The sequence below is a fragment of the Capra hircus genome, chromosome 8, assembly GCF_001704415.2.
Source record: "Capra hircus breed San Clemente chromosome 8, ASM170441v1, whole genome shotgun sequence".
In the NCBI taxonomy this organism is placed as follows: Eukaryota; Metazoa; Chordata; class Mammalia; order Artiodactyla; family Bovidae; genus Capra; species Capra hircus.
Window position 1 is genome coordinate 75603487 of NC_030815.1, and position 24153 is coordinate 75627639.

The 24153-nt window shown below is 41.8% G+C and overlaps 1 protein-coding gene across 2 annotated transcripts in view; it reads left to right on the top strand.

Moving 5' to 3' along the window:
• The window catches only part of DNAI1 (dynein axonemal intermediate chain 1), a 69282-nt gene that overhangs the window by 3193 nt on the left and 41936 nt on the right, over positions 1-24153 (top strand). For both annotated transcript variants that reach the window (XM_005684075.2, XM_005684074.2), the window contains exons 2-4: positions 19410-19442; positions 21196-21294; positions 21457-21537. In XM_005684075.2, the coding sequence (XP_005684132.1) occupies positions 19410-19442; positions 21196-21294; positions 21457-21537 (213 nt within the window). The remainder of the gene's footprint in view (positions 1-19409; positions 19443-21195; positions 21295-21456; positions 21538-24153) is intronic.

The window sequence follows — 24153 nt, forward strand, 5'->3', positions numbered from 1 at the left end:
GATCTGGGTGAGTTTGAAGGATAGAAAAGGGTGAGCCTTGGATGAGGAGACTGGTGGGGAGTGATAACAAGGAATTGTAACTGTAGAAGCACACTTTCCTGGGTTTATATTTATATCTGCTTTGGTAGTAAGGCTGCGAATGGTTCAGATTTGAAATATATGTACCCATGCTTCAAGAGCTGGGCGTTGGAAATTGAGGACAAAAATGCTGATGATATAAATATTCTCATTCAACAATTATTTATTGAGCACCTACTATATGCCAGGTATTGTTCTAGGTATTGATGATATTTGTTGTTGTTGTTTAGTCACTAAATTGTGTTGGATTCTTTTGGAACCCCATGGACTGTAGTATCAGGCTTCTCTGTGCATGGATTTCCCAGCCAAGAATACTGGAATGGGTTGCCATTTCAGGGGGTTCCTTCTTCAGGGGATCTTCCCGACCCAGGGATTGAACCTGTGTCTCCTGCATTGGCAAGCAGGTTCTTTACCACTGAGCCACCAGGGAAGCCCATTGGTGATACAGCAACAAATAAAACAAACACAAAACCCTACTCTCAGGGAGCTTATCTTTTAGTTGGAGATAAATTGTCAATAAACAAATAAGTAAAATATATTGTTTGCCAGATGATGGGTGTCCTAAAGAAAAATAAGGCAGGGAAAGGAACAGGAAGTTCAGGGAACCAGAATATTATGGTTTCAACATAGCGGTTTGGCAGGGGAGACGGGGGGGAGCAGTGGCTCATAGAGGTGACATTTGAGAAAGACCTGAAGGCAGTGAAGGAATTAACTGTGATATTCTGGGGGGGAAGGCATTCCTGACAGAGGGCATAGTAAGTGTAAAGTTCCTGAGATGGGAGCTTGCTCACACATGTTCTGGATCAGCGAGGAAGGGAGGAGGAAAGTGGCAGGAAATACGGTCAGAGACATGTTCCCCTCTATTCCAGAGGGTTAATCAAATAACCATGGCATATTAAATTGATCATGATGAAGCTCCATGAATCATAATTTGTAATTAAAATTCATGAACGTCAGGCACCATAAACCAGGACCAGCTCAAAACATCACTGGTAATACCCCAATAACAGAGTGTCCTTCCTGAAAATTTTGAGAATTCCAACTGGCTGCATGTGTGTATGCAAGAGGAATTTTGCATCGTTGCCAAACATTGCCTGGCAGCCAGACTCCTCAGCAGAGAACTGAATTAGAGTCTTCTGTGAACTCCAGTTAAAGGCTAATTTTAGTTTATGACTAACAAGTTTTAGTACTCTTTTATAACTCAGTTACCATAAAAAAAATCAAAAGTCTGGAATTTTGCATCATTTGCCTGTAGGAACCAAAGAAAAGTCTTGTCTTTTTGCATCACTTTTGATCTCTTCAAAAGCCCCTCTGGGACAATACTTTAAGAAATACTGATCTTGATGAGGTGTAACGAGGGTAGGGGTAAGTGGGCAAGAGTTGCAAGGCCAGAAGACAGTCTTAGATGATTCAGAGATTTTGAGTCTGATGACTAGGCCTGGGATCCACAGAAGAAAGGACAGGAGGAGGTGAGCAGAATCAAAGACAAGTTGATACACTTCTCTTTGTCCTAAGTTAGATCCTCCCTCTTGTGACCCTTCTCAGTGTCATCCTTGCTTCCTCACATCCTTACACTCTCATCCTCATCTCTTCTTCAAGCCCTCGATCTGAGACTTTGCCCCTTTACTTCCTAAATCTCTTGAATCAGATCACTTTGTTCCTATTCACGGCCACCCCGTTAGCCCTGTCTACTGTCATCTCTCACCTCGACAGTTGTAAAAGCTTCGTCAAGCTTTATCACTGGTACTCCTCTCATCTACCCAGGTCTCTTCCAATCCATTCTCTATACCATACCAAGGGATCACCTGTCAATCTGATTATGCCATCCCCCACTCAAAATCCTTCAGTGACTTCCTACTTCTTTTAGGAGAGGAACCAGTTGTTTATCTTATTTATTATTATTATTATTTATTTGGCTGCCCTGGGTCTTAGTTGCAGCATGTGGGATCTAGTTCCTTGACCAGGGATTGATCCCTGGCCCCCTGCATTGGGAGCTTGGAGTCTAAGCCACTGGACCATGAGGGAAGTCCCAAAGAGGGACCAATTAAAAAAAAAAAACCCTCAGGTAAAACAAAAAAAAAACCCTCAGGTGCCCATATGGGCTGAGGTCTGCTTGGGTGTCTAAGCCTTCACTTGTACCACTGTTCCCCAGTTATTGCTATACTTCGGTTCTCTGTTGTCCCTTCTTTGTGGAACATTCTCCATGCCCTCTCTCCCTCACCACTGCACTCACTCACAAGACTCTGGTCCAAACAGCAGCCCCCACAACCACCTTAATGGCCTGTGTCTTGTTAATGAAGAGAGTGAAGTTTTCTCTATATTTATAGTTTCATTGTCCGTGATCTTCTCTTCTAAAGCATGCATCGCAGGGTGTAATTATTCACTTGTTTGTATAATTATTTTATTAGTGTATGTCTCTCCCATTAGACTGTGAAGCCTTGAGAGCAGGGCCTGTGGATGTTTTTCCTCACAGCTGTATTCTCAGCTCCTAGCACAGTGGCCATTGCTCTTGATGAATGATTGTTACAAGAACTATGGGAAGCAGCTGAGGAAGTAGCATTGGCACAGTGGAAGCCTGTGGTTGGTGATCCTAACACTGATTCTGAGGGAATCAGGGAAGATTTCTAGAAGGAACACCATGATTCAAGGTTTGGACAAAGGTCCAACATGTAGGATAAGAACTGACCAGAGAGATTAGAAGACTAAGGAAGAATAATGTTCTTCTGGGGAGCAGAGTGCTTATTGGTTATGTGGTCAGTCATGATGCATCTGCTAATGAAGAGGAACTAGACACAGCATTGGATTTGATAATTAGGAAGTCATTGAAGATCTTGGAAACAATTTTAGAGATAAAAAGCAGACTGAATTGAGCTAAGAAGGCATAAAGACCATGTAGACAGGATTTCTTTTTTTTTTTCAGATGAAATTAAGGCTTGAACATGTTAAATGCTAAGGTGAGGCATTTGCCTGGCAGAAACAGAGAGAAGTTGAAGATGAAAGAGATAAAATGAAGACTAGAACCAAGTGTCTGAGGATGTGGAAGTGGGTCAGTTGTGGCCAAGGGGTGGAACACTTTATAACAGAAAAGGAGAAAGGAGGAAGGGATGGATGTAGATGAGGATAATTCAGAGGCTTAGTGACAGGAAGTTGAAAGAATTTTCTCTTCTCTTTCCCTAGTAGTGTTACAGAATTCCTTCTGGAAGTGATAACTAGAAAATAAATTTTGCCAGTGGTTGTTCCATTTTGTTATGATTACAGTCATGCTATTTTCGGAGTTATGGTCTGAGGTTTTTCATGCACAATTATCAGATTACAAAACAGCTGGGAGCATTTGAGGCCAGAGCTTGGTCTCCACCCCCATCCTCTACCCCTCACCTCGTTTACCGCACATTGCTAGTATTCAGTACTTGCCAGGTAGTCGAATAATAATAGTAGAGGTGTCTTGTGCTTATCCCTGGGCTTTGCAGCCTGCAAGCAGATGCTGAAGAATAATTTTGGTTCTCTGGCTCCAGCTGTGAACAAGCCATATGAAATTGTTTTCTGCCAGCTAGAAATTGGTATGGAGTGTTCAGTTTTCCCAATTGCTGAGACTGAGTGGTATAGAAGAAGTGATCAAAGAACACAGCTGTTGATAAAACTGGTTTCCCTGCTTTGTGTCTCACAATACTTTGTCCTGTTCAAAGAGTCTCTGGATTCTGGTAGTGTGTTTATGTCTTCCGTTTAGCTCATTTCCTAGATTTGAGAACCCTTGGAGTGGGACCAACTCAACTTTTATTCTTCTTTAGCTGCCATCCTAGCATCTGGTACATAGTAGATGCTTAATAAATACTGGATGAATAAATAATGACTGAATGAATTACTGGGTGAGTAAATAATGACTGATGGAAAGGTGTGTGCGTACATGCTAAGTTGCTTCAGTCATGTCCGACTCTTTGTGACCCTATGGACTGTAGCCTGCCAGGTTTCTCTGTGGGATTCTCCAGGTAAGAATACTGGAGTGGGTTGCCAAGCCCTCTTCCAGGGGATCTTCCTAACCCAGGGATTGAACCCACATCTCTTACCTCTCCTGCATTGGCAGGGAGGTTCTTTATCACGCCACCCTGGAAGTCTGATGGAAAGGTATGTACTGCAATACCCTGAACGCTAACTTTTCCTTGTAGGCCTGCAGAAGAAGCAACTCATGCCTCCTTTGTTTTAGTCAAAGCACCCAATTCTGTTAATTTTTTTAGGGACCCCACTCCCGATATTAACCTTCTTTTCCTATTTCTATTCCTATCAGACATCCATTTTCTCAGTTACTTATTTTTTCCATGTGTCATACATTCAGCCTCAAATCTTGCTTTGGAACAAATTGGAATACAAATGGATAAGACAAATCTGCTAATCCCTGGACAGACACTTGGATCCAGGTCCCTGCATCTTTGTTAATGATTCTATTCCCTCTGCCTGGAATGCCTGAGCCTATCCAGCTTCTGCCCTTTATGAGCCTGGAAAACCGTAAGGCACAATATATGTGCCTTTAGCTAAACTCTGTAAGTGGCGAAGAATAGAGGCTCACTTATGTTACTTCAAATACAAGGTGGGATGGTGAAGAGGAAGGTGTATATTTTAGGGGTTTGTGGGTAGATATTATAAATACACAAATAGCCTAGAATTAGACTCAGAAACCTCTTTGTTCTGAAACAGATGTTGGTACTAATTTCTTTCTCCATGTCTCTCATAGCTTCTCTACTTTTCTTCTTCTTCTTCTTAATATTTATTTATTTGCATGCACTGGGTCTTAGCTGAGGCACGTGGAATCCTCGTTGTATCATTCAGGACCTTTTGTTGTCACTCAAGGTCTCAGTAGTTGTGGCACATGGGCTTTAGTTGCTCCGTAACATGTGGGATCTTAGTTCCCTGCCCAGGGATTGAACCCACATCCCCTGCATTGCAAGGCAGGTTCTTAACCACTGGACCACCAGGGAAGTCCCCTCTCTACTTTTCTTAGCAACTATATTTCATTCCCTATTTTCATTTCTCAAGCAGTCAACTTTTCTATGGTTCCAGCTCCCTCATTACTTACTGTGTTTTCAGCTCATCATGGCTGCTCTGGCCTCTTCTGTCTCATAAAACGTCTCCATCAGTATCTACATCCCTGCACCAGTTCTCTCTGTGGTCCCAATTCAAACCCTTGGAGAAAAAATCTGATTGTCTCCAGCTTACCTGTTCACGCTAGGCTGTATCAAGGAGGGATAAGGTCCTATGACTCTCTAAGGAGTCAAAGCTGTGAAGCAGGGCAATTTCCCTTAGAAGGAGGTATGGTCTTTCCTTGGCTCCTCCTGTGCAGCACAGAACCTGCTTTATTGAGAGTAACTTCTACATTGCTTCTGATAAGTCTTTCTCATACATTGTTCGGAAAGGGCCTCAGATATTTTCCAACGTTGCTTCCATTCAGGGCTGATATTTACATTACAAAAGGTTCTGTCCTTTACAAAAGCCTTTTACTTTAAGAGGTTTTTTTTTTTTTAATAGCACATTTCTACAATGAATTTTTAAATGCATCACACTCTATGCATAACTTTTAAAGACCTTGACATAAGAAATATATTGTGGCCATGATGGAGCATTTCATACTGGACTCACCATCTCACTATGAACAGCCCGTAATCCTGGACACAATATGTGAAGCAGCTGGTTTCGGTACTCGCCCAATCCTAAGGGAAGGAGAACACCCAAACATGAGTTACATGTTTATCTTTGCTTTCTGCATTGGGTCAGTTTCTTCTCTTTTTAAACTCTTTTTTCAAATGTATAATTAACTAACTAATAGTAATTCATTTTTTTGGCTGCACTGGGTCTTAGTTGTGGCATATGCCCTCTTTTAGTTGTGGCATGCAGGATCTGTAGTTGTGGCACATGAACTCTGAGTTGTATTGTGCCTGACCAGGGACTGAACCTGGGCCTCCTGCACTGGGAACATGGAGCCTTAGCCACTGGACTACCAGGGAAGTTCTTGGGTCAATTTATTGATTATGGCTCAGGGAGAGAGATCCAAAGGAGAGCACTGTGATACCAGTGATATCCAGTGTTGGAATTAGTAGGCAGTGGCTTGAAAGCAGTTGTTAAAATACATTTATGGACTAAAAAAGTATTCACTTAAAGGATGGGGAATCTAAGCCTCCAAAATGGAAACAATAGAAAAATAAATATCAGAAATGAAAAATTTATTGGCTAGTCCTAATAGTAAATGTGAAGATGGACCACTGAAATTATCCAATCTGAAAAACAGAGAAAAACAAGATTAGAAACAATAAAGAGCCTTAGTGACCTGTGGGAATATGTCGTATTTGTATCTGTAACTTGCAAGTAGCTGGAATCCCAGAAGGAAGAAGAGGAGGGGGAAAGTAGTTAAAAAAGAATAATTGTCAAAAATCTCTTAAATTTGGTGGAAAACATATTAGCAGAAGTTCAATGAGCCCGAAGCAGGATAAATCAAGGAAAACCAAAGGTAGGTTGCTCACAATCAAAAAACTGAATGCCAAGGATAAAAATAAAATCTTGAAAGTAACCAGAGGAAAACAACACAATACACAGAATGGAATAATAGGGTCATGACTGACTCCCCACTGTAAACAAAAGCAGTCAGAAGACAATGGAATGTCATAGTTAATGTACTGAAAGAAAATTACCATCAAGCCAGGATTCTGTGTCCAACAAAAATATCCCTCAAAGGAAGACTTTTCTATAAATACATTTTCAGATAAACTAAAACTGACAAAATTTGCCATCAGCAGACCTTCACTACAAAAAGTACAGAAAGCAGGACTTCCCTGGTGGTCCGGAGGTTAAGGATTTGCCTTGCACTGGAAGGGACATGGGTCTGATCTCTGGTTGGGAAAGAATCCTCTCTTCTCCCACCTCTGCCTGGAAACAACTAAGACTTGACACAACCAAATTAATCTTAAAGAAAAAAAAAGAAGTATGGAAAGAAGTTCTTTAAGCAGAGGGAAAATCACACCTGATGGAAGCGCTGTCTGTGGGAAGGCCCCAGAAGTACTAGTAATAGTAAATAAGGGCCTAAAGATAAAACACTAGATATTTGGCTTCTATTAATTTTCTTAAGAGGCATATGACTGTTTAAAACAAAAATAACACCACTGTAAGCTAAAGCTTATAATGTATATAGAAATAAAATATGTGACAACAACCTCAAAGATGAGGTTGTGGTGGTAAATAGAATTAAGGTGTGATGGACTTGGAAGAAACACAAGCTGGAATCAAGATTGCTGGGAGAAATATCAATAACCTCAGATATGCAGATGACACCACCCTTAGGACAGAAAGTGAAGAGAAACTAAAAAGCCTTTCATTGAAAGTGAAAGAGGAGAGTGAAAAAGCTGGCTTAAAGCTCAACATTCAGAAAGTGAAGATCATGGCATCCGGTCCCATCACTTCATGGGAAATAGATGGGGAAACAGTGGAAACAGTGTCAGACTTTATTTTTTGGGGCTCCAAAATCACTGCAGATGGTGACTGCAGCCATAAAATTAAAAGACGCTTCCTCCTTGGAAGAAAAGTTATGACCAACCTAGATAGCATATTCAAAAGCAGAGATATTACTTTGCTGACTAAGGTCCGTCTAGTCAAGGCTATGGTTTTTCCAGTACTTGTGTATGGATGTGAGAGTTGGACTGTGAAGAAAGCTGAGCGCCGAAGAATTGATGCTTTTGAAGTGTGGTGTTGGAGAAGACTCTTGAGAGTCCCTTGGACTGCAAGGAGATCCAACCAGTCCATTCTGAAGATCAACCCTGGAATTTCTTTGGAAGGAAAGATACTAAAGCTGAAACTCCAGCACTTTGGCCACCTCATGCGAAGAGTTGACTCATTGGAAAAGACTCTGATGCTGGGAGGGACTGGGGGCAGGAGGAGAAGGGGACGACAGAGGATGAGATGGCTGGATGGCATCACTGACTCGATGGACATGAGTCTGAGTGAACTCCAGGAGTTGGTGATGGACAGGGAGGCCTGGCGTGCTGCGATTCATGAGGTTGCAAAGAGTCGGACATGACTGAGCGACTGAACTGAACTGAAGGTTATTAGTTTGTTAAATATGAAGTGGTGTGTTATTTATTCTTAATAGACTATGATTGGTTTAAGGTACATACTATAAACCTTAGAGCAACCACTAGAAAGTAATACAAAAGGGCACAGCTAAAAATCCAACAGAGAAAATAAAATGAAATACTAAAAACCTCAACTAACATAAAAGAAGGGAGAAGATGAACAGAGGGAAAAGTAGATGAAAAATAGAAAACAAAGGGGAGTATGGTAAAGACAACCACACCAATACTTTCAATTGAAAGGCAGAGATTATCAAGCTAGGGGGGGAAATAAGCAAGACCCAACTTTATGGTGCTTGTAGGAAGTATAGTTTAAGTGTAAAGACATAGAAAGTTTGAAAAATAAAAGTGTGGTGAAACATACCATGCAAGTAGCAAGCATAAGAAAGCTGTATGACTATAGTATTATCACAGCTAAGTAGGCTTCAAGACAAAGAGTATTTCCAAAGAAAAATATGGACATTTCATAATGATAAAAGATCAATTCAAGAGGTGATATGAAATCTCGAATGTGTATGTACCTACTAATAGCACTTCAAAATACATCAACCAAAAACTGACCAGAGCTAAACGGAGAAATATAAAAGGATACAATGATAGCTGGAGATTTTAACACTTTTCGCTCAGTTGAAATGTGTAGATCTGTTAACCAACTTGACTTAATTAACATTTATAGAACCCAAGAACGGCAGAATGTTAAAAAAAAATAGACCATACACTGGGATGTACAGTGAGTCTCAGTATATTTCAAAATATTAATACCTTACAGGTTTTCATTCAATTCAAGATCAACATCAATCCATGACAGAAAGAATCTCAGGATACTAGGAATAGTTTGACCAAAATGAAATTAATCATGAATAGCAAATCCCCAAATATTTAGGAATTGACAAATGCACTTCTAAATGTAAAAAAAAAAAAAAATACAAAGGAAATTAAAAAACGCTTTTAATTGGATGGGCTTCCCAGATGGCTCACTGGTAAAGAATCCGCCTGCCAATGCAGTAGATGCAGGTTCGATCCCTGGGTTGGGAAGATCCCGTGGAGAAGGAAATGACAACCCACTCCAGTATTCTTGCCTGGGAAATCCCATGGACAGAGGTGCATGGCAGGCTACAGTCCATGGTATTGCAAAGAGTCAGACATGACTGAAGCCACTTAGCACACACTGGGCATTTATCTGCACTTAGACTTGTTTTTGGGCTTCTCAGGTGGCACTAGTGCAAAAGAGTTGGACACGACATAGCGACTAAATAACAACAATGAAAATAAAACATCACAAACTGTGGGGTCATGCTGAAGTTGGACTTAATAAAAATGGTGTAGTTTTTAAATACCTATTTCAGAAAAGAAAAAAGATTTAAAATCAATGTTCTAAGTTTCTACCTTAAGAAAATAGAAAAAGATGAGCAAATTAAATCCAGAATAACAGAAGCAAAATCTATTTCATTGATTCCCTTTCTTTTATTAATTTATTCATTTATCTTATTGTTTCATAGAAACACTGAGAAAAACAATAGAGAAAATTAACAAAGTCAGAAGTTGGTTCATTGAAAAGGTTGATAAAATTGATAAAACTTAGCAAGCTTGGCTCATCAAGAAAAAAAGAAAACACAATAGCCAATAACAGGAATGAAAAATGTGATATCACTACAGATTGTACAGACATTAAAAAGGGGAATAAATGGATATTATCAACAACTTTATGGCAATAAATTCAACAGTGTAAATGGAATGGACAAATGTATTGAAAAAAACAGTTTGCCTTAACACAAAAAGAAATGGAAAATATGAAGGCCATATCTACTTAAAGAAATTGAATTCATGATTTAAAATGTCCCACAAAGAAGCTCTAGGCCAAATGGGTTCACTGATGAATAGATATGTCAGGAATAAATATAACACCAATCTTATACAAAGTCTTAGAGGAAACAGAGAAGGGTATAAGTTCCAACTGATTTGATGTGAGTATAATTCTGATATCAAAGTCAAAACTATTATAAGAAAAGAGGATAGGCCAACATCCTTCATGAATATAAATGCAAAAAAATCTGACAAAATATTAGCAAATCTGTTCCAGCAATATGTTAAAAAAATAATAGACCAAGTGAGGTTTATTTCAATAAGACAAAGTTAGCTCAACATTAAAAACCCAATCAATATATTTCTTCACATTAACAGAAACAAGGGGGGGGCAACCATATGACAACATCATAATAGATTCAGAAAAGAAGTTGACAAGATTCAACTCCTCTCTTTGTTGGTCAGTCGTGTCCAACTCTGCAACCCCATGGACTTCAGCACACGAGGCCTCCCTGTCCATCACCAAGCCCTGGAGTTCACTCAAACTCATGGCCATTGAGTCAGTGATGCCATCCAACCATCTCATCCTCTGTTGTCCCCTTCTCCTCCTGCCTTCAATCTTTCCCAGCATCAGGGTCTTTTCAAATGAGTCAACTCTTCGCATGAGGTGGCCAAAGTATTGGAGTTTCAGCTTCAACATCAGTCCTTCCAATGAACATTCAGGACTGATTTCCTTTAGGATGGACTGGTTAGATCTTCTTGCAGCCCAAAAGTCTTCCCCAACACCACAGTTCACAAGCATCACTTCTTTGGTGCTCAGCTTTCTTTATAGTCTAACTCTCACATCCATACATGACTACTCGAAAAACCAGAGCCTTGACTAGATGGACCTTTGTTGGGAAAGTAATGTCTCTTCTTTTTAATATGCTGTCTAGGTTGGTCATAACTTTACTTCTAGGGAGTAGGTGTCTTTTAATTTCATGGCTCTAGTCACCATCTGCAGTGATTGTGGAGCCCCCCAAAATAAAGTCTGTCACTGTTTTCACTGTTTCCCCATCTATTTGCCATGAAGTGATGGGACCAGATGCCATGATCTTCGCTTTCTGAATGTTCAGCTCTAAGCCAACTTTTTCACTCTCCTCTTTCACTTTCATCAAGAGGCTCTTTGGCTCCTCTTCACTTTCTGCCCTAAGGGTGGTGTCATCTGCATATCTGAGGTTATTGAGATTTTTCCCGGCAGTCTTGACTCTAGCTTGTGCTTCTTCCAGCCCAGCGTTTCTCATGATGTACTCTGCATATAAGTTAAATAAGCGGGGTGACAATATATAGCCTTGATGTACTCCTTTTCCTATTTGGAACCAGTCTGTTGTTCCATGTCCAGTTCTAACTGTTGCTTCCTGACCAGCATACAGGTTTCTCAGGAGGCAGGTCAGGTGGTCTGATATTCCCATCTCTTTCAGAATTTTCCACAGTTTATTGTGATCCACACAGTCAAAGGCTTTGACATAGTCAATAAAGCAAAAGTAGATGTTTTTCTGGAACTCTCTTGCTTTTCTATGATCCAGCGGATGTTGGCAATTTGATCTCTGGTTCCTCTGCCTTTTCTAAAACCAGTTTGAACATCTGGAAGTTCACGGTTCACGTATTGTTGAAGTCCAGCTTGGAGAATTTTGAGCATTACTTTACTAGCATGTGAGATGAGTGCAACTGTGTGGTAGTTTGAGCATTCTTTGGCATTGCCTTTCTTTGGGATTGGAATGAACACTGACCTTTTCCAGTCCTGTGGCTACTGCTGTGTTTTCCAAATTTGCTGACATATTGAGTGCAGTACTTTCACAGCATCATCTTTCAGGATTTGAAATAGCTCAGCTGGAATTCCATCACCTCCACTAGCTTTGTTCGTAGTGATGCTTCCTAAGGCCCACTTGACTTCACATTCCAGGATGTCTGGCTCTAGGTGAGTGATCACACCATCGTGATTATCTGGGTCATGAAGACCTTTTCTGTACAGTTCTTCGGTATATTCTTGCCACCTCTTAATATCTTCTGCTTCTGTTAGGTGCATACCATTTCTGCCCTTAATTGTGCCCATCTTTGCATGAAATGTTCCCTTGGTATCTCTAATTTTCTTGACAAGATTCAACATCCACCCACAAAAGATGAGAATAAGGGCCAAATGAGATGATGCACTCCAAAGTGTTCAGTAAACTGAAAGATGCTGTATAAACGGAAAGTTTTTTTAGTTTCATCCCTCTGCTGTACACCCTGAGATTTATAGCTTCCTTTCTGACAAGGATTTCATGGGACCTGGACAACACACTTTTCAACTATTCAGTAAATGCCCTCAGAATGAGAGTCAATCGGCATGCACAGCAGAGCATGGTAGAATAATAAAGTAATAACACTGCCTCTGGTACTCGAGGGCTTACTGAGTGCTGGGCTCTGAGTAAGGTTCTCATCATGTATTATATTTTATCCTCACAGCAAATCTAAGGAAAATACTAATGTTTTTCTCTGCCTTATAAGTGAGAGAATGAGGATTAAGACATAAATACCTTGCTCAAGGTCACACATGTAGTTGGTGACAGAATCAGGAATCCAGCCAGGCTTATACTAGAGCTTCAGGTTTTAAACCCTACCCTGCCTTGCTGTCTCTAGCCTAATTTGGGAAGAGGCCCATAGCTTTGGCTTCTTCCCTCTTGGTCTTCAGTTTGGTCTCATGTTCCTTTTTCTGCATTCTGAGCATTATGCTAACACTGCATTAATTGGAAAAAAAAAACCAAACAAACCCTACCGTCTTTAACTGTATTAACTTTAAAAATTCTTAATTAGCATTTTAAATTATAAAAGTAATGCACATTTACATTTAAAATATTAAAACCATGAGAATGAGTATAAGGTAAACCACATTTTTTCCCTTCCTTACAATTCCCCAGTCACATTCCCTGGACCAAACCACTCTCAATGGAATCTACATTATTCTTCCAGAAATTTCGTGTGTGCACACATTCTTAAAGTAAGATGATAGGTCATCTGTATATGTAACTTGCTTGTTTAACAATAAAAAAAGCTTGGAGGCTTTACATAACAATACATAAAAGTTACCTCATTCTTTTAAAAATATACATAATATCCCATTGAATGGCTATACCTTAATGTATTTCACTAGGCCCCTATGGATGAATATTTAGTTTTTTTCCCCCATTTTTGAAATATTACCAAAAGGCTGCAGTGAGTAATTTTGTACATACATCTTATGCATATGTATTATATTATGCATAAGTATACATATGCATATAGTATGCATATATATACACAGTATATATATAAAGACTATCGTATTTATATAAGAAAAATTCAAAAAAGCAGAGTTGATGAGTTGAGAGGTATATGCATTTGAAATTTTGGCAGGTATTGCCAATTAACCCTGCATGAGTTGGCATGCCCACAATAGTGTATGATAGTACCTGTTAGCCTTTATCTTTGTTGTTGTTTAGTCGCTAAGTCATGTCGTATTCTTTGTGACCCCAATGGAAGCACACCAGGCTTCCCAGTCCTTCACCATCTCCTGGAGTTTGCTCAAACTTGCCCATTGAGTCGGTGATGCCATCCAACCATCTCATCCTCTGTTGCCTCCTCCTCCTCCTGCCCTCCATCTTTCCCAGCATCAGGCTCTTTTTCCAGTGGATCGGCTTTCTGCATCAGGTGGTCAAAGTATTGGCGCTTCAGCATCAGGATTTCCAATGAATAATTCAGGGTTGATTTCTTTTAGGATTGACTGATTTGATCTCCTTGCTATCCAAGGAACTCTCACCTAGTGTTTCAAAATTTTGAAATCACCTTCAACCATACTTATTGAGCACCTTCTGGGTGCTTTAGACACTGCGCTAGGCTCAGGGATTTGAAATGCAGTCAGTGAAGCTGGAGGAAGATTTGTTGGTAAATTACTGTTCCTTTGGGACTAAGAGCTTTTACCCTTTTAGAAACGGAAACTGCAAGCTGGTGAGGTATTTAGTTTCAATTTAGCTTAATGGAAACCTGTTAGGGAGTTTTAAAATAAGGACCAAGACAACTGAAATGGTGAACAAAATCTCCTGGGGCCCCAGGAAGGAGGATGCAGTGTCTGTGGGTTTGCATGCTTCAAACAGCTGCTCTTTCCAGAAAAGAACACATTTCACCAAGGAACTCTTGGGTGGGCATGTGAGCTGCTGAAGACTTATAGTCATCCCTAGGGCAAGTGCTTCCTAGTAAGCAAAGGGACAGACAGATCCTGCATGGCTAGGCAGAGCAGGATGTATAAGTGGGAATAATAATACTACCAACAGTCCTTTATTGGGCACAGACTCTGGCCAGGCACTGCAATTTGCATTTTATGTACATTGACTCATTGAATCCTTATAACTATGGGCTATGGTTGCCTTCAGAGGGCATTGGTATGATGCCCATTTAAGAGATAAGGATACTGAGAAGACAAGTAACTTGCCTAGCAGATGGCAGAGAAGGGACTCGAACCAGGTATGGTTGACTTCAAAGGCCATATTTGGGCCCCATGGATATATCTGATCACATACTTGTTTTTAAAATAATATCTTCATAATAGGGAGCAGTTTAGGAAATTTTGATCTCCTGACTTACCCCTAAAATATATTCAGGGACAGCTGGATTGCTTACACTGTGCAATATGTCGTGTATCAAAACAAGTCTGCATGCATGCTAACTTGCTTCAGTCATATGCAATTCTTTGTGACCCTATGCTCCTCTGTCCATAGGATTCTCCAGGCAAGAATACTGGAGTGGGTTGCCATGCCCTCCTCCAGGGGATCTTCCTGACCTACAGCTAGAATGCCTCTTATGTCTCCTGCATTGGCAGGGGGGTTCTTTACCACTAGTGCCACCTGAGAAGCCCCAAAACAAGTCTAAGTGCAGATAAATGCCCAGTGTGTGCTAAGTGGCTTCAGTCATGTCTGACTCTTTGCAATACCATGGACTGTAGCCTGCCATGCTCCTCTGTCCATGGAATTCTCCAGGCAAGAATACTGGAGTGGATTGCCATGCCCTCCTCCAGGAGATCTTCCCTACCCAGGAGAAGAACCCATGTCTCTTACATCTCCTGCATTGGCAGGCAAGTTACCACTAGCGCCACCTGGGAAGCCCCAAGTGCCCAGTAGGTGGCAATAATAATCATCTGTTACACTGAATTTTCTTTTTCAAAGCACGCTTCCGTGGCTGTGGCAGGAAAAGAGTTGGAGATGTGGTGGATGCCATGTTAGGGATTTGGGGATTCCGCTCGTGGGTGACGGGGAGCCCATAGAGGCTTTAAAGTAGAAGAGTGATCAAGTTTACATTTTAAGAAGATTACTTATAGTGATTAAGAGTTTGGGAACATGTTCATGTTCAGCTCTGGGTCAGTTGCTTCATCTTGCTATGCCTCAGGGACTGTGGATTTTAATGATGTTATAATCCTTCCCCATAGGATGGTTATGAAGATTAAACGAGATCATGTACATAAATTGCTTAGTAAATGGTTGGCTCAGGGTCAGTGCTCAATAGCTGAAAATGGTGATAGATATAATTATGAGAGTGGAGAGAAAGTGGAGTTAGGGTAATCAAATGCAGTTTGGCTAGAGGGAGTAAGGATTTGAATTAAAGGGGGATATGAATGGAGAGGATAATTATAAAAGATATTAAAGTGATAGAATTATTAGACTTAGAAATAAGATGCCAGTAAAAGGATGAGGGAAAGACAGGTAACTGATGGCTCCCAGTTTCCAACCTGGGTGCTTGAATGGTCGTACACTTGAGTGAGATAGGAAATACTAGAGGAGATGGAAGTTTGGAGTGGAAAAAAAAGATGATGATTGGGGTGTAAAAAGAACACAATGAGGTTGATTTTTAAGATAATGACTATGAGTACTCTGTCACAAATTTGAAATCTAAGCTTTGTCATTTGAGCTTCAAGACAAAGAAGAAGATGAATCCGTGGGTGGGCATAAGAGCACCCAGGAGAATGTGTAGAAACAGAAGACTAGGGGGTCAAGCAGCCATTCCCGGAGGGGTCAAGGATATTGATAAAGAACTATTGGGGGTAGAGAAGTTTCTAGATGGAGCGAGGGAGCCCTCAGCAATGTCAGGTCCTGTAAGAGAACTGAGAACTAGGCAGTGGAGTCATTACCAGTTCCTGCCCTCAGGATGCTCACATTAATATCTCTTAACAGTGAAAATAGAAAAGTGCTTTACTATGAAGAAATTCGCTGGGACATCTGTTATCCCATTGATCATCAGGGTTACTCTGATCACCCTGGTGGCCTGCGGGGGCACCACTCCTTCATGGGCCCCTCCCTTGACTTCACAGAATGACTGAAATGCCGCATCCAAGAGTAGAGGGTCTTCTTTGGGCAGTGTTTTAGAATGGGGGATCTCCCTTGCTGGAATCTCCTAGCTGCCTCTGGTGTGCACTGCACTATTATGCTTCTTTTCATAATTCTGTCCCCTTTGGCAGAACAAAACCTGGAGACAACAGAGTATCTATTTGAAGTTACATTTCGTCCTTCATCTCTCCACAGCCAACGCTAATGGTGGTGATGTGAGGCAGGGCAGATCCTTGCCCAGAGTGCACACAGAAAGAATAGAGGGAGGTAGGAGAAAGGTCCAGATTAGATGATGGAACTGGCAGAGGCTAGCTGGGTAGGGTTTTGTTAGGCCAAGATAGTGGAAGCCGAGATAGGGCTTTCTGGGTGGTGCAAGTGGTAAAGAACCTGCCTGTCGATGCCGGAGATGTAACGGACGCAGGTTTGATTCCTGGGTCCGGAAGATCCCCTGAAGAAGGAAATGGCAACCCATTCCAGTATTCTTGCCTGGGAAATCCTGTGGACAAAGGAGCCTAGCAGGCTACAGTCCACGGGGTCGCAGAGTCGGTCACAACTTAGCATGCATGCACAAGGCGGGAACAGGGAGGGAGAAGGAGAAGGTGGCATTCTTGGCAGAAGGAATGGTAAAAGCAAAGGTGCCGAAGTGGGAAAGCAGAGGCCAAGCTCAGGAAATGTGAGTACCTTGCTGGCGTGCATCTCAGAGTGCTGGGAGAGCAGGCTGGACCAGAGATGCGCGGTTGCATGATAGAGTTCTGAGGGCCAAACGAGGGACTTTGGGCTGTCTTCTTCTGTGGTTTGACAGCTTCTGGGAGGAACCGTCAAAAACCTTTCAGGAATTCAGGCTTGTCTGCCTCCGACTTTTCCTTCTGGAAGACCAACAGCCCAAGGTGGCGGCCTGACATTCAATCTCCTTTGTCATGGTTGGGAAGTCAGGGTTGTAGGTGATTTCATTGGCCTGTTTTGCATTTATTATAGTGTGGCTTTTACAGTGTGTTAATTGAAATATTTCCAACTGCCAAAAACAATTACACTCAAATTGCCTTGTCAGTTCTTTTATTGCCAGATAAATGTTTTACAGACATATTTACAGGGGGCAATGGTAACTGGATCTCGTTTCCTATTTAGGGCTGGCAGCCTGGGGGTGGGGTTGGCTCTCCAGTGCTCTGTTGTGGGCCAGAAAACTGTTGGACATTGTGGCGCTTCCATCTCATTACCTTAGGGATCAGAGGATCTTCAAAGGAAAGCCGCTTTCTGGCTCATGTGGCTTAGCCTCAGAGGAGGGTTCCCATCCCTGGAAACCTAGATGACCTGGCAGAAATCTGAATCCTGCTGCTGCCCTCCTAGCAATCCTGCCTAAGCCAGGACATGCCCTTCTCACCCTCCGGAATCCCCTCCCCATCCACCATCAAAGCCTCTCCACAGCCCCTGCCATGGAAGAGTTGCGAGAGTCCTTCTGGTCTAACCCCCTCACTTTGCATTTGGGAAACTAGGACCCAGAGACCTGCTGTAAGATCACTCAGGTGGTCAGCGAGAGCTGGGAGCCAAGGTCTCTGCCTGGTCTCTGCCTTCACCAACATGTGCCCTTTGGTTTCTTGACTGCCTTGCCCCCTCCTTCAAGGCCTAGACCTGCTTCTTCCAAGCTTAACACTCCCCAACATACACATCTCCAGTCTCCACCGATCTCCTTTCTTGCTCCATCACCTGAAACAACTATTTGTTCAGTGTCTATACTGCAGGGTTTTGTTTTATTTCTTTGTTGGAGCATTTTATAGTTTCTGTTATTGTTCTGCTCTTGCCATTTCACATGCCGTTTTCCTCTTCTGGACAGCCTTTCTGAAAAACATTTTCTCCACTTGGATAACCCATACTTGTCTTTTGATATTGAGCTGAGATATAGCCACCTCAGTGAGGCTTTCTTGTGCACCCAGGCTGGGTAGGTGTTTCCATGCACGAGCACCCTGGGCACGTGTCTCTACTGCTGGCACAGAGCAGACTTTCAAGAGAACATGCTGAGTGAATGAGTGAGTAAATAATGAGCACTGATCACATGCTTCTGTCCTCCATGGACCCTGAGAAACAGGGATAGGGACCTCATCTCTCTTCATCTTTGTCTCACTGCCTAGGTTAGTCCTTGACAAATGAGTAGGTGCTCAACAAATGTTTATCTAGTTGAATCCAGCATGCCACTCTTGGGGCTTCCCTGGTGGTCCAGTGGTTAAGAATCCGCCTGCCAGTGCAGAGGACACGAATTCGATTCCTGGTCTGGGAAGATCCCACATGCCACACGGCAACTAAACCCGTGTGCCCCAATTACTGAGCCTGTGTGCCACAACTACTGAAGCCTGTGTGCACCAAATCACATGCTCTCCAACTAGAAAAAGCCCACATGCAGCAATGAAGACCCAGCATAGCCAAAAATAAAAATAAATAAATAAATAGATAATTTTTTTAAGAAGCATGCTACTCTTGGGAACATAAAATTTTAGCATGCTAGAACTGGAAGGTCATCATATCCAATCTTATGCATCTTACGGTAGATGAGAAAATAGGCTTCAAGAGGAGAAACATTTTCCCAGGGTCATGATTACTAAGGGGTTTGATGGCATTCATTCATATATTCAGTACGTGTTTTGAACACCTGCTATATTCTGAGACAGCAGTGTACGAAGCAGAGTACCCAAACCTTCATCATAAACAACTGTTTATAAATATATTCTGCCCTCAGAATCCCCTTAATGCCTGGCACAGAGATGAGCACTTAGTATATGCTTTTAAAAAATGTTTGTTGAGCTAACTGCAGGTAAGAAATGCCAGGCAGTAAGTTACCCAGTTGCTCTTCAGGGATCAGTCTCACTGATGGTGGAATCAGGTTGCCTCAGATATAGGGCCTCCTTGGCTGGGCACCTGTTGTCAATGAGAAGACTGTCTGTGAGATTTGAGGAAGCTCAATGTCGCTTGTCTTTGAGGTCCTTGGGCAGAAGCCCCCCTGTAATTCTCTTTCTGATATTCCTATGGAGAGTCACTTATGACTTATCTTCTGTTTCTGTTCTTTTTTCAGAGCATCACCATGGGCAGAGGAGCCAGAAAGAGAGTAAGTGCTGAGACCACGCAGCTTCTCAGCAAAAAGCTAATAGCATTTCTTCTGTTGAAATATTAGTTATATCTTTTTAAATAAAAGCAAAAAGAACGTTAAAATCATCCTTAAACCTATCACTCCGGGAAACCTTTTAGTTAACATGTAATGCTATATCTTCCCAGATATTTCTATGCACATATAAAAATTACATGTATTTATTTTTAACTGGAGTCAAACTGTATGTCCTTTTACAACCTGCTTTTTACATACTATTTAGAGTACTTTCCATTGTCAATAAATATACTTTCATAGAATCACTTTAAATTAATGCACACTATTTTACCTTATGTTCATTAAGGCCATTCCATAATTTTGTTCAACCATGCCCCATTGTTGGACATTTAAATATTTCCTCTTTTTCACTATTATGAATAACCCTCCAACAAACATTCATGCATTTAAATCTTTAGGCCTATCCTTATTTTTTTCTTAATATAAATTCCTATAACACAGAAATTTCAGTCAAAGAGTACAAATAATATGTTGGCCAAAAAGATAGTTCAAGTTTTTCCTTAACATCTTATGGAAAAGCCCAAACAAACATTTTGGCCAACTCAATACTTATTAGGCTTTTGAAAAATATTTCCAAATTGCTTTTTAGAAAGGTTGTACTAATTTACACGTGCCCATTTTCCCACAGCCTCGCCAACATTAGATATTGGTTTTGTCTGTTTGGCTTTCTTTTGTTTTAGTTTTAGACAGGTTTTTTTTTTGTTTCATTTTGTTTTGTTTGCTTGCTTACTTGTTTTTTGTGTTCAAAATGTACTGGTTAGGATGGTTTCCCATCCGTCTGGATTTAGGGTGCTTTTAGTGCTGTCTTTGTCTGAAGGCACATCCTTCTGTAAGCTTTGCAGTTCCTCCTGTAGGCTGGCTGAAGACAGCAGAGCAACACATGAAACTATTGTTTGTGTGTGTTGGCTAAAGACGGAGGTGATTTTATAGATTCCTGGGCATTTCACATCCATGAAGTAGGAATTGGGGCTCTACGCCAGGCGCTTCTTCTTGTGTCTCCTCTTCTGGACAGGGATGAAGGAGATCCTCTGTGTGTTCTCATGGGGAAGCGGTCACCGCCCTTCACCAATTTAATAATGAAAAAAATTGCATTGTTTTATTTTGCATGTCTTTGATTGCTAGTGAGGGTGAATATTTTTTAATATGTCATGGGCCACTGTGGCAAGGTATTAAACTGTCTATCAGGGAAGGGGAAAACTTCTAGTTATTGATTTCTTCTGCTTCAAGGCTTTGATAAGGACTATGAGGCTTCAAGTTACAAAGTACTGGGAGTATTACTGTAACAATAACCTTAAGGTGGCAAACTAGAAGGTAAAATGTGAATGAGAGTTGAAGTAGCTTAAAGAATGGCTGGGGGCCTTTTCACAGCTCGTCCTGGCTATTAGCTTCCAGGCTGCATGGGAAGCGGTAAGGAGCCGGTTCTGGTCTCGCTCCTGGGGCCAAGGACCCAGCACAGTATTCCAGCTAAGCCCAGACCCTCAGGCCTGAGGTGGCCATGATCTTCCAAGCAATGCGAACTCCGGTCTAAGCAGTTCCTCTGGATCCTTGCATGAGTGCTGTCTTGTATGCTTTATGTTCTGTGTCTTGGGGCAGAGCTTGGCTTCTGGGAGGATGGTGAATGAAAGGGCTTCCTACAGTGCTGCTTGCTTGTCTAAGCAGATAAGGCTCTTGTTTCTCATGGGAGGTTTTTGTCCAGGATGAAGACTCAGGGACTGAAGTAGGGGAAGGGACAGATGAATGGGTGCAGTCCAAAGCCACAGTTAAACCCCCTGACCAACTGGACTTGACTGATGCGGTAAGTGAGCAGCATCTTACTCCCACCCCTTCCACCACCTCCAGCCTTGGAGATGGACTCTGCGCAGAACCTAGGTTGCCGGATGTCTGCTTACATCCCAGGGTACCTTCAGAGGGGGTGAGGGCCTCTACATTTGACCCTCTTGGTGTTTCTCTCCCTCAGGAGCTGAAGGAGGAGTTCACCCGGATTCTGACGGCCAACAACCCACATGCACCCCAGAACATTGTCAGATACAGCTTCAAAGTAAGTCATCCTCTCTGGGGTAGAGGCCTCTGGTGCTCCTTGGCTTGGTGACTTGCTATGTTGCAAAAGCCCCTCAGCTGTTTTTTAAAAAGTTATTTTTGGCTGTGCCGGGTCTTTGTTGCTGCCCGCAGGCTTTCTCTAGTTGCAGCAAGGGAGAACTACTCTCGAGTTGCGAGTTGCGGTGTGCGGGCTTCTCATTGCAGTGGCTTCTCTTGTTGCAGAGCACGGGATCTAGGGCAAAGGCTTCAGTAATTATGGTGCATGTGCTCAGTAGTTGTGGCTCACTGGCTTAGTTACTCCACAGCATGTGGGATCTTCCTGGACAAGGGATCAAACCCATGTCCCGCTGCATTGGCAGGCACGTTCTTAACCACTGGACCACCAGGGAAGTCCTGCCTCTCAGTTCTTGCAGAGATCACCTTTAAAGTGAATTCGCTGGCTGAAACTGAGATTTTACGTGGAGTTTTCTAGAGATTTTTGAAATTTCTTTATGAATCTTCCTTCAGTCTCACTAATTACATTGTCTTAATTGCCCTGCAGAGCCACTCTTTTCAAGAATCCTGAAGTGAATAATTTGGTAGGAAAAGTACTTTTCCAATGTATGTAATGTGTTAGTCACTAACATCAATCATTGGGTCTCCAGAAGCCAGTGTGGCAGTGTCAGGCCCTATATTAGAACTTTTACATAGGATATCTCATTAATCCTCAGGTTTTTTGCTATAGGAACAATTTTTAACTTCATTTTATAGAAACCGAGAGTAAACAGATAAATTATAAAAGTCACATAGCCAGGATTCAAAGCAAAATTTGAACTAGTTTGATTGACTCTAAAGGAGAAGGCAATGGCACCCCACTCCAGTACTCTGGCCTGGAAAATCCCATGGATGGAGGAGCCTGGCAGGCTGTAGTCCATGGAGTTGTGAAGAGTCCAACACGACTGAGTGACTTCTCTTTCACTTTTCACTTTCATGCATTGGAGAAGGAAATGGCAACCCACTCCAGTGTTCTTGCCTGGAGAATCCCAGGGATGGGGGAGCCTGGTGGGCTGCCGTCTATGGGGTCGCACAGAGTTGGACACAACTGAAGTAAGTGACTTAGCAGCAGCAGCAGCACCAAAGCAACATTACACCGCTTCTTTAAAAAAAATGGTATGTATACATACACACGTACAGATACAGAGTTTTGACTATATAAAAGAAATCTAGAAACCCATGGTACTAGCTTCAAAAGATTTTTTTGTTGTTGTCGCTTTTTGCTTCAAAAGATTTGAAAGAGCAATGAATATATAATGGAAACTAAACCTCCTTCTCCTGTCCTTTTCCTTGACGGCACACTATGAGCAATTTCTTTCTCTTTTTTAAAAACAGTTTTATTGAGATATAATATTTACATACTATAGAATAACCCCATTTAAAAGTGTACAATTCAATGGCTTCTTGTATATTTACAGATTATGCAACTATCACCACAAGCAACTCTAGAACATTTTCATTTTCCCCCAAAGAAACCCCATACCTCTTAGTTGCCACTCCCTAGTTTCCCATTTCTTCCAGTCTTAGGCAACCACTAATCCCTTTTTCAGCTTTAGAGATTTGCCTCTTCTGGACATTTCATACAAGAGAAATCAAATAATATGTCATCTTTTGCGACTGACTTCTTTCATTTAGCGTACTGTTTTCAAGGTTCCTTCATGCTGTAATATGTCCCAGTGCTTTATTTCTTTTTATTGACAAATAATATTCAATTGTATGACTATATCATATTTAATTTACTTAATTGAATGTCCATCAATTGATGGACTTTTGGATTGTTTCTGCTTCTTGGCTATTATGAACAATGCTGTTATGAACGTTCATGTACCAGTTTTTGTGAATCTTTTTGTGAACACGCTGCTTTTTATTCAAGATTGAGTAGGCACCCCCTCCACAAAGAGGTGGGACAAATTCAGGTGTATTTCTTGAGAGGTCCCACTCATGAGTTGTGCTCATGGTGTCCCTCAGGCAGCCCGTTAAGAGGCAGGGGGTAGGTGGCAGAGAGAAGCTGCCTCACGTCCCTGAGCTTATGCTGGAGTGCAGCGTGCTCTATGAGCTCCTGTTCTTTTGACCTCTGAAAGAGGATCTCTCTGGGACTCAGTGGGAGGCATGCTACAGGCAGAGGGTTGGTGTCAATGTACCTCTCTTGCCCTCTTGGAAGCCCAGTTATTAGAAGAGATTCCTGTGAGTCAGCTGCCAGCTGGGTAGCTGTGGACTCCCAAGCAGGCTCACCTCCTCCAACTTTCTAACAGCCTCCCAGGCCTGCCTGGCATTCCTCCCACAGAGGTGGCCTCCAAGTCCTTCCCTGAGATCTAAGAGCTTTAGGTCTCCAAAGCTATTACTTTCCCTTGAAGTGCTGGCTGGGGGAGGCAGAGTGTTCAGATCTAAGCATGCCTCTCCTCCTTGCACAGAAGCAATGGAATCTGAATTCCATCCCTAAATTGAAGAGGAAGGTCCTAGTCACTACTGGGGACAGGATGAGGTGACATCTTAAATGACAACTATATGGATAATTTATTCCCATGGACATCTCCATTGTCAAAATAATAGCTAATATTTTTTACTGAGCACTTATTATGTGTCA